The sequence below is a fragment of the Chrysochloris asiatica genome, unplaced genomic scaffold (genome assembly GCF_000296735.1).
Source record: "Chrysochloris asiatica unplaced genomic scaffold, ChrAsi1.0 scaffold00065, whole genome shotgun sequence".
NCBI lineage: Eukaryota > Metazoa > Chordata > Mammalia > Afrosoricida > Chrysochloridae > Chrysochloris > Chrysochloris asiatica.
The window spans coordinates 12,657,885-12,668,732 of NW_006408583.1; the positions used below are offsets into that span (position 1 = coordinate 12,657,885).

The 10,848-nt window shown below is 39.9% G+C and overlaps 1 protein-coding gene across 1 annotated transcript in view; it reads left to right on the top strand.

The window, feature by feature from the left end:
* FREM1 (FRAS1 related extracellular matrix 1) overlaps window positions 1-10,848 on the top strand; it is a 173,100-nt gene that overhangs the window by 39,873 nt on the left and 122,379 nt on the right. Inside the window, exons 7-9 of the mRNA XM_006864507.1 lie at window positions 751-882; window positions 5,584-5,928; window positions 6,952-7,094. Coding sequence (XP_006864569.1) covers window positions 751-882; window positions 5,584-5,928; window positions 6,952-7,094 — 620 coding nt within the window. The remainder of the gene's footprint in view (window positions 1-750; window positions 883-5,583; window positions 5,929-6,951; window positions 7,095-10,848) is intronic.

Consider the following 10,848-nt stretch of genomic DNA (forward strand, 5'->3'; position numbering starts at 1 on the left):
TTCCATGCAATCTGTTTGTCTCCAGGTCTACTGGGAATTGTTGAAGGTAGCTACAGCTCTGTTTCTAACCTTACTCTATATTCTTCTGAGAATATATAGTTCTCAGAACTGAGTCCTTAGTCTATATTCTTCTCTTTGACCAGTACATGCCTTCTCTGCAGATTTCCTCTAGCATGCTAGGCCCAAGAAGATTTTATTTTAATTTCATTAGTTATAAAAGTTCTTTCCTTATTAGAGTCAAAACTAAAACCCAGCCTACAGTGCAAAATGCCATGCACTACATATATGAGATAACACCATTAAACATCCTCCTGACACAATAGCTCTGCATGTGCAATTAAACCTCTTCACATTCTCTATCCTGTGGACGAGTGATGCTCTCATAAATTATCATAAAAACACCTGACTCTTTCACCCACATAAAATATTTGCATGTTGTTTTAGAAAATTCGTTGTGGACGTTCATGAACTAAAGACCCCTATAAAGAAAATATTTGTTCTTATCTTCAGAACTTATTCTGTGGTACCATCATAATTCTAAAAGTTATATCGTAAAGGACCCAGCATCCTGAAGGAAATGTGCAGAGAGGGTTGATCAGGGAAAGACTCAGGGCTGAACACTCAGGTTAGAGTCAGGGAGCTGCAGTTTCATTCAACCATTTCCACTACCCGGTAGACCTGAGAACCAACAGATTGTAGGGACTTATGAAAGGGAACCGTTGTCAGATGCAATTGTATTTTCTCTCGTAGGCCTGAATCTACTGGAGGGGCAGTCTCGGCCGATCACTTGGGAACAGTTTCAGATTGTAGACAATGATGACCTTGGTGCTGTCCGTCTAGTCACCGTGGGTGGATTGCTACATGGACGTCTTACACTACGAGGTAGATGATCAACCTTTGTAACCCAGAAAAAACAAGCATGATGTGTTTTCTCCAAAAGCAACTCCTTCTTTATAGGGTATTCATTATAACATCTCTTGGGCCCCACGTATAAATAAACTTGTATTCAGAGAATCGGGAGATCCGGACACCATCACCTTTTGACTTTGGGCGGTCAAATCAATGGATGACAATTTATGGCTGGTACTTGGTGCCTGCCATTATTTGATTCTCAGTTTTGCTTTCTCGATACCATGATGGACACCTTGACTGATAATCTTTCCTGTTTATAGAACAAAATATTTCTCTCTCATTTCTCTGTTTTATGTGTCAAAAAAAGAGAAAAGACTTTTCTGTAGTCCAGTATTTTCGTAATAATCTTGTTAGTAGTGGTTATTGTTGTCAGGAGCCATCGAGTCCATTCCAACTCACAGTGACTCTATGCACAACAGCCTAGTCCTGTGCCATCTTCACAATTGCTGTGTTTGAGGCCACTGCTGCTGCCACTCTGTCGGTCCAGCTCAGTGGAGTTCTTCCTCTTTTTCACTAACCTTCCACTTTACTAAGCATGATGTCTTTCTCCAGGGACTGCTCCCTACTGATGACATGTTCAAAGTAGAAGAGATGAAATCTTGCCATCCTCTTAAAATTTTTCTCCAACATCATTATTAAAATGCATTACTCCTTTTCCAGCTTTCATATGCATATCAGATTATTGAAAATGCCATGACTTGGTTCAGGTGCACCTTAGTTTTCAAACTGATATCTTTGCTCTTTAACACTTTCAAGAGGTCTTTTACCTCAGATTTGCTTAATATGTCTTCCAATTGTTTGGCCCAGTAACTGTCTTCCAAATTTCTTGGTGTAGATGAGTGAGCACCTCCAGTGCTTTTATCATTTTGTTGAATTTACAATGAATAAGTTGTTGGTCTTGCAACATGTGATCTCCAGCACCATTTCTATAACCAAGGCCATATTTTCCAACTCCTGATTCCTCCTCTTTGTTTCTAGCCTTCACATTTCAATCACTAGTAATTATCAAAGCATCTTAATTGCATGTTTCACCAGTTTCAGAGTGAAGAAGTTGGTATCATTCTTCAATTTCATCATCACTGGCTTTAGTGGTTGGCGTGTAAATTTGGAAAATAGTGGTATTAACTGGTCTTCCTTCTAGGTGTATGGTTATTATCCTATTGCAGATAGAATTGTACTGCAAGATAGATCTTGAAATGTTCTTTTGACAGTGAATGTGACACCATTCCTCTTCAGTTTGGCATTCCTGGCATAGGAAACCATATGATTAGCTGACTCACAATGGTCAGTTCTATTCCATTCCAGTTCAGCAGTGAATATGGATCTTTATGTGTTTAATTCTTTTTGCCCACTTCCAGCTCTCTTAGATTCATACTTAGTGTACTCTATTATTCTGGCTATTAATTGATGTTTGCAGCTGTTTCTCCTCAGCAGCAGCAAATGGAGGTCCTGAAGCTTTACTCCATTCACGTCATTATGGTCATCTTTACTTTGAGGAGGCAGCTCTTCCCCAGCTGTATTTGAGTCCCTTCAACTGTGGGACTCATTTCTGACACTGTCTGACAATATTCTAGTTCTGTTCATACTGTTTCATCTCCTGGCACCATATCTGACAATGTGCTGCTGCAATTAATAATTTTCAGTGTCTAAACATTCAGACGTACTCTGCCTCTCCTTCTTCCTACACTGTCTTAGTTTGCAATTTCCACTGAAACCTGTTCACTATTTAAAATACTGGTCGCATAGCTTCCAGCCTCACAGCAACATGCTAGCCACCACAGTAGGACAGACTGACAGACGAGTGGTGGTGGTAGTGGTAACTAGTATCATTTGAAGTTAACAAATTCATAATTACACAGAGATGGTCGTTTTCAAGGTAATAGAACCCCCGACAATACAAACTCATTGTTGTCGAATCAATTCCAACTCATCGTGTCCATCTAGAACAGAGAAGAACTGAACCCATGGTCTCCAAGGCTGTAAACCTTTATAGGAGCAGACTGTCTCTTATTTCTCCCATGATGCTGCTGGGTGGGTTCACACCACAGACCTTTAGTTTAGTAGCTGGGCACTTAGCTACCGCACCACCAGGCTTCCTAACAATGGTTATTAGCAATCTCACCGCCATTGACTCAATTCTAACTCTAGCCCTACAGGACAGATTGGAATTTACCTGTAGGGTTTCCAAGGCTGTAATTCTTTACAGATGCAGACTGTCACATCTCTCTCGTGTGGATTGGATGGTGGGTTCGAACCACTGAACTTTCTGTTAGCAGCCAAGTGCTTAACCACTGAAACACCAAGGATTTTTAAAAAAAACACAAGATAATAATCATTGTTGTTAAGTGCCATCAAGTTGGTTCTGACTCACAGTGATCCTGTATAGGGTTTCCCAGGAGCGGCTGGTGGGTTTGAACTGCCGACCTTGTGATTCAAACTGACCTTATGATCCAGTACCTATCCTGTAGCACCACATCAGGACTCCCTAATAAATCCAATGAGATTTATGATAATACAGTACATCAATGGTAAGGATTTAATTTAATTACCCTCTTGGTTTGGCTAAGTGTAAAGCAGAATGACAGCTCTTATTTATCATTTGTGGTTAGGGAATTCTGAAATTAAAAGTAGCATGGTGAACACACAATAAATCCTTCTTAGAACTATTGAAGATCAATATAAGCCTTGAATGGATCAGTTAGGTCTGGTGTTCAGCTATATGTAAGGGAAACCCAATTGTAGTAGCTTAAAAATTGAAGTTATTTTCCTCATGTGACGAGTTGTTCAGATGTAAAAATTTCATGTCTATGACTGACTCAGCGGCACTTAACAACAACAACAACATGATGCCTGATGTCAGCAGTTTCTCTTCTGTTCTGTCACTTACACCTCCAGGCATCCACGTTCGAGGCAGGGATGGAGGGAAGAAACAAGGGAAATACTCATGCCCTAACTTAGGTCTCCTTAGCAGACTGTATTACGTGGCTACCCTAGTTAAAAGGAAGTCTGGGAAGCTCAGTATTTTAAGATGGCCATGTTGCCATTCCAAAACAAGCTGAGATTCTGGTAGTAAAGAAGAAGTTGAAAGTGCCTTGGGGTAAGTCCCTTACCTTAGTATCTAGTGATTTAGTCTTCTGAGGTCTTTATAGCATTTGTAATACTTTGTGCAAAAAGTGAAGAAGTATTTACTAATACTGTAGGAATGAAATGGGAATTGGTGGTCCATCAAACAATGTTGCATGGGCTGAGAGGAGGTAGCAAATACTTGGAACACTTATTAAACAGTTGCTTTATGCCAAATACTATGTGAAGAATTCTACATCCTTTTCTCTTTTTTCTCACATCAGTTTTATGAGGTGAGATATTAATTATTATTCCTATTTTACAAATGAGAAAGCTAAGACTTTGAGAAGCTACACTGAATTATTTAAGGACATGTTTCTAGAAGGTGGCAGAGTTGGGATTTGAACCTAGGCTGATTGACATTACAGCTCTTGTTTTTAGCCTTTAAACAGTAATCCTCAACCTTTCACATGTACCTCAAACTTTAGAGTCGCCTGGAGGGCTCCAGGAAACAGATTGCTGGATTAGACTTTCCATTTCAGAAGGTAGGATGAGGCCTAAAGGAATCCTGGCAGCACAAAAACCTGATGATCTTCTTCCAGAAAGATTAGAACCTAGAAAACCATCTGGCAGTTCTACGCTGTCTGATACATAGGGTCCCTAGGAATAGGAATCAACTTAGGGGCACACAGGAATGTGCATTTCTAACAACTTACTAGCTGGTGCTAATGCTGTTGGTTGGGACCACAGTGAGGATCACCCCCCCAAGCAGTGTGTTGTCATAGGAAATGATAAGTTGAAGAACAACTATTAAGTGTTCTCATCCTTACTGTGGACTATGAGGTAGGTGTTATAATTCCTGGGAGCCATGGTGGCACAGAGGTTAAAATGCTTGGCTGCTAACCAAAAGTTCAGTTTTTAAAACCCACCAGCTACTCTGTGGGAGAAGATGTGGTCATTCACTTCCATAGAGATGTACAACCTTGGAAACCCTATGGGGCCACTCTACTCTTCCCTACAGGCTCACTGTGAGTCAGGATCGACTTCACAGCTCTGGATGGGTATTATCATCCGTAGGGGTCAATGGTGGTTTGGGGGTAGAATTCTTGCCTTCCAGTATACTTCATGCACAGCAACCAACCATCTGTCCATAAAGGCTCGTGTGTTGCTGTGATGCTGAACAGATTTCAACAAAGTTTCCAAAATAAGACAAACTGGAAAAAGGGCCTGGTGATCTACTTCCAAAAATCCGTCTGTGACAAGAATATGGATCCTAAAGAGATCATGGGAATGGCACCAGACAAGGTAGCAGTTTGTTTTACTGTGCATGGAGTTGTCGTGAGTTGGGGTCCGCTTGTTGACAGCTAACAACAACACCATCTCTGATTCATAGTCTCAAGTCCAAATCTGTACAGCTAGTAAATGTTCAAGCCAGTGTTCAAAACTAGGTCTGTGGGGTGTACCAGCCCACCTCAAGATGTTGTTTCCCAGGTGAAGGAAGCCAGGCACCAATTTCCTGAAGGTTCACTCCTGCGATGAGGCTTCCATTGCAGCGGTAGTGCCTGGATGCCCCCATTCATTCTGCTGTATCTTTGCTCTCTCCATCAGGGGGGAAAGGATTTCTCTTCACTGTTGCTGATGTACAAGCTGGAGTTGTTCGCTATCATCATGATGACAGCGATTCCACCAAAGACTTTGTGGTCTTCAGGATATTTGATGGCCACCACAGCATCCGCCACAAGTTTCCCATCCACATCTTGCCCAAAGATGATAGTCCCCCATTCCTCATAACCAACGTTGTGATTGAACTAGAGGAGGGCCAGACTATACTCATCCAGGGTTCCCTGCTGAGAGCTTCAGACATGGACTCTAGTGATGACTACATCTTCTTTAATATCACGAACCCCCCACAGGCTGGAGAGATCATGAAGAAGCCTGGACCAGGGTTGGTAGGTAAGTACCATGCATTTAGGAGAATTTGATTGGAATGGATTCTTTTGTGGAGAACTCTCTATGCACACTTAAAGGATTTGCTTAACTCATGTTAGAATTTGTGCTAAGGTGGATATAAATTTTATGAGGTAAAATATTAATATTATTCCTGTTTGATTGGTAGAGAACTTGAGACTTGGAGAAGTTTATTTGCGTTTTCCAAGGTTATACATCTAGAAAGTCCCAGAGCTGGGTCTCAGTAACCATCACTATAAAGAGTTGTCAACCAAGGAAGGTAATAGGGAAAATAGGTCTCAAGGGGATGTTGGATCTATTCTAGATTATTGATATGGTAATTTCATGAATAACATTTCATTACACGTTATTACGCGTTTGGAGGAGAATATCAAAAGGTCCATGGGCTGACAAAAGAACCAATAGAAGAAGTGCAGCCAGAGTACTCCTTGGAGGTCAAGATGGCCAAACTTCGTCTCTCATACTTCAGACATATTGTCAGGAGGGACCAGTCACTGGAGAATGATATTATGTTTGGTAAGGCAGAGGGTCAGAGAAAAAGAGGAAGACCCCCAATGAGACGGATTAGCCAAGTGGCAGCATCAATGGACTCAAGCGTGGCAACAGTAGTGAAGTTGGTACAGGATCAGGCAGTGTTTTGTTCTGCTGTGCATAAGTTGCCTATGGGTCGGTACCGACTCGATGGCACCTAACAACAACAACAACATGTTATTACAATTATCTACTTTCTCATGAGTTTGGTAAAATAGGGATCAAATAGTATTGTATATGAAAAAAGACTTTTTTGAAAAAAATTTCCAATTCATTATTTCTACACATTAAGACAGCAATAACAATTTAAAAATTTTCTGGTGTATTATTTAAAGTCTGATTGAAGCATTCAGTGAAGGTTCCCTGTGCACACAGGGTAGACAAGATACCGCAGACTTTTGGAGATAAATTCAACACCATTGTACCCCAACACCCAGTGGAATCTTATACAACTGTGATGTTTTGTGGGCCCAACAGGCTATCCTGTTCCTGGCTTCCTTCAGAGGGATCTGTTTAATGGGATCATTTACTACCGTCATTTTGGTGGAGAAATCTTTGAAGATTCTTTTGAATTTGTCCTATGGGATACTCACGAACCTCCGAATCTTTCAATGCCTCAGGTAAGAGACCATCTTTGAATACTTTCCCAAAGTCTTGTGCAAGATATTAATCATGGGAGATGTCATTAGAAATTGCATGAAAACAAGTTTCAAGAGTCAAAATGTGAGACTCACTGGGTTAAGCAAAATTAAACAGATTTCTTTACAACAGGCCTACTGACATGTTGGAGTCCTGGCATGGCGCTGTGGGTTAATGCGCTGGACTGCAGAGTCTGTTTGAACCACACAGTCAGTGGTTCAAGCTCACCAGTCATTCATCAGAAACCCTATACAGGGTTACTATGGGTCGGAACCGACTTGATGGCACATAACAACAACAACAACTGACGCATTTATTTTTCTAAAGAGTTAAAAAAATTTTTTTGCATGTATGGAGTGCTTCCAAGATTATTATTTATTCATGGGGGCCTTTTTTTAAAAAAAATTATCACCTCACAAAATTTGCTTGGTTCATAAACTCAAGAAAACACAAACTTCTTTTACATGTGGTGGTTAGAGGATAGGCTGTGTTTCTCTCACATCCTTGACACTAACTATTTGGCCTGCACCTGAGTTTCCTCCTCTGTGAAACAGATGACAGTCTTCCTCTGGATAAGTGAAGTGGTACACAGAAATACTGAGGACTCTCTTACCAATGGTTAAGTATTCAAAATTATCATCTCTTGTTGCTTTTGAAGAACTAAGAGTCTTACTTCCACTTGCGGATACCATTTGTTGTTGTTGTTGTTAAGTACTGTGGAGCGGCTCTGACTCATAGTGACCCTGCACAGGGTTTCCAAGGCTGTAAATCTTTATGGGAGCAGAACACCTCACCTTTCTCCGACGGAACAGCTGGTAGTTTCAAACTGCTGACCTTGTGGTTGGCAACCTGACTCGTAACCACTACGCTACCAGGATACCATTTAGCTGTATAGAGTTCAGAAATATGTTTAAGCAAACTTTCTCACATAAGATTTCTAAAAATGAATCAGTTGTAGAATCTGGATATGAAAGAGCCCTTGTAAGAAGTTGAGAGTGGTTGCTGGTGGCTGTAGCGCTATAGGGTCAGCATTGGACTGCCAACCACAAGGCCAGCAGTTCGAACCCACCAGCTGTTTCTTGGAAACCCTATATAGGGTTGCCATGAGTCAGGACCAACAACAACAACAATCTTAGAAAGTAGCATGTGTAGAGAGATCCAATAAACTCTCCTATGTGTTCTAGAATGACTACTTACAGCATGTGTCTTGTTGGTTACATAATGCCTTCAAAATGAGACCATTAGGGTCATTAGCCAATGCATAGGTGGTTGAGATTCATCTGTGTGCTGTGATGAAGATAACAGAAGGGATGATTAGGATGAAAGATGTCAGAGAGCCCAGGAACTGAAGGAAATAGGTCATTCATGGTACAGATGATGAATGAGGCAATGGAGAATGAATGAGAAAACTGTTCATCTGCTTGTTCACTAACAGGTTAACTCTTTTATATGTAACACTTTTTTCATCAATATATTCTATGCCATTTCTAGGTCAGATCTTTGTTGATGGGCGATCTCAAAATAGTAACTATTAATAGGGTTTATTTCTAAATGTTCTATTATATCTATTCAAAACATTTTTTGGAGGCATGGGTGGAGTACTGTGTGGCACTGTAGGATAAAGCATTGGACTGAAAGGTCCATTTGAATGGAAAGGTCAATAGTTCAAACTCACCAGCCGCTCCTTGGAAACACTATACAGGGTCGCTATGAGTCAGAATTGACTAGACAGCACTTAAAAAAAAAAAACCAACACAAAAATTTAGAATACCACATTACTTTTAGAAAGCTACTTACCATTTCGAAAATGAACCATTTAGGGCCTTCCCCTCTTCTTCTGCTGTTAAATATTTTATTGATCATATTTTTCGTACGAACAAATATTTATGTGACATTCCTTTATAATAAACACCAAGGCAGTGCATACTTTATTGAAGCACACTAATTCTGTCGGTCCAATTATAAGTTTATTTCCTATGATGATGGGTTTCTCAAGAAATTACAATTGCATTTTTCTTTACTCTCATCTTCTTAATCTGTGTTCTGAGAGAAGGTTCTATAGTCTTACTCTGTCTTCAGATACTGACTTTTCTTTTTAAATAATATTTCTCCTATCACTAATCTGTCAGTTTGTCATCCTGTGGTGGCTTGAGTTGCTGTGGCTCTGGAAGTTTTGTCTGCAGTATTTTAATATAAACAGGTTTTTAAGATGGTGCACAGGTTTCAGCAGATCCTGCAGACTGAGACAAATGAGGAAGAAGGAGAAGCAGACAACTTCTGAAGGCATAGCCACTGAAAACACTTAAGAATAATAGCAGAACATTAGCTGACAGAGTACTAAGGTCTGAAGGCACTCAAAATACAAATGGGTAAGAGCTGTCTCCTCAAAGAAGAGTTGACCTTAATGATGTGAATGGAGCAAAGCTTTCAGGACCTTCATTTGCTGATTGACCACAACTCAGAATGAGAAGAAACAGCTGCAAGCATCCATTAACAATCAGAACGTGGAACTTACAAAGTATGAAACTAGAAAGACTGGAAGTCATCAAAAATGAACTGAAACACATAAAGATCGATATCCGAGGCATGTTGTTGTTAAATTAAAAACCATTGAATCGGTTTTGATTTATAGTGACCCTGTATATGGTTTCAGAGGCACAGCTGGTGGGTTTGGACTGCTGACCCTGTGTAAGCTGATATGGACTGCTGTTGGCCATTTTGAGTCTGACAGTCTTATGGTTTACTCTGCCAGGAATGACAAATTGAAGAGCAATGGCATTGTATTCATCATCAAAAAGAGAATTTCAAGATCTATCTTGAAGTATAATACTCTCTCTGATAAAATAATATCCATACGCCTAAAATCAAGACCAGTTACTACCACTGTTATTCAAATTTACACACCAACTACTAAAGCCAGTGATGATGAAGTGGAAGAATTCTACCAACCTCTTCAGTCTGAAATTGATCAAACATGCTATCAAGATGCATTGGTAATTATTGGTGATTTAAATGTAAAAATTGGAAAAAGAGGAAGGACCAGTACTTAGAAAATTTGGTTTTGGTGATAAAAACCAATGCTGGAGATCACATGATAGAATTTTGCATGACTAATGACTTACTCATTACAAGTATCTTTTTACAATAACTTAAAAGGTGACTATACACAAAGATCAGCTCAAGAAGATAAAGCCAAATATTACAACAAAAATTGCAAAAATCTGGAATCAGAAAACCAAAAAAGGAAGAACATGCTCAGCATTTCTCAAGCTGGGGGAACTGAAGAAAAGAGTCAAGCCTTGATTTTGCTATTGAAAGATTCTCTGGGCAAATTATTGAATGATGCAGAAAGCATCAAGAGAAGATGGAAGGAATACACAGAGTCACTGCACCAAAACTAAATGGTTAATGTTCAACCATTTCAAGAGGTAGCATATGATCAAGAGCCAATGATACTGAAAGAGGAAGTCTAAAGTGCATTGAAGAAATTGGCAAAAAACAAGGCCAGGAATTAGTGGGATAAAAATTGAAATCTTTCAAGAAAGTGAGGTGACACAGGAGGGACTTACTCATCTATGCCAAAAAATTTGGAAGACAACTATCTGGCCAACTAATTGGAAGAGATCTGTATTTGTGCCCATTCCAAAGAGAGGTGACCCAATGGAATGAGGAAATCATCTGGCAATCTCTTTGATAGCCCATGCGAGTAAAGTTTTGCTAAAGGTAATACAGAAA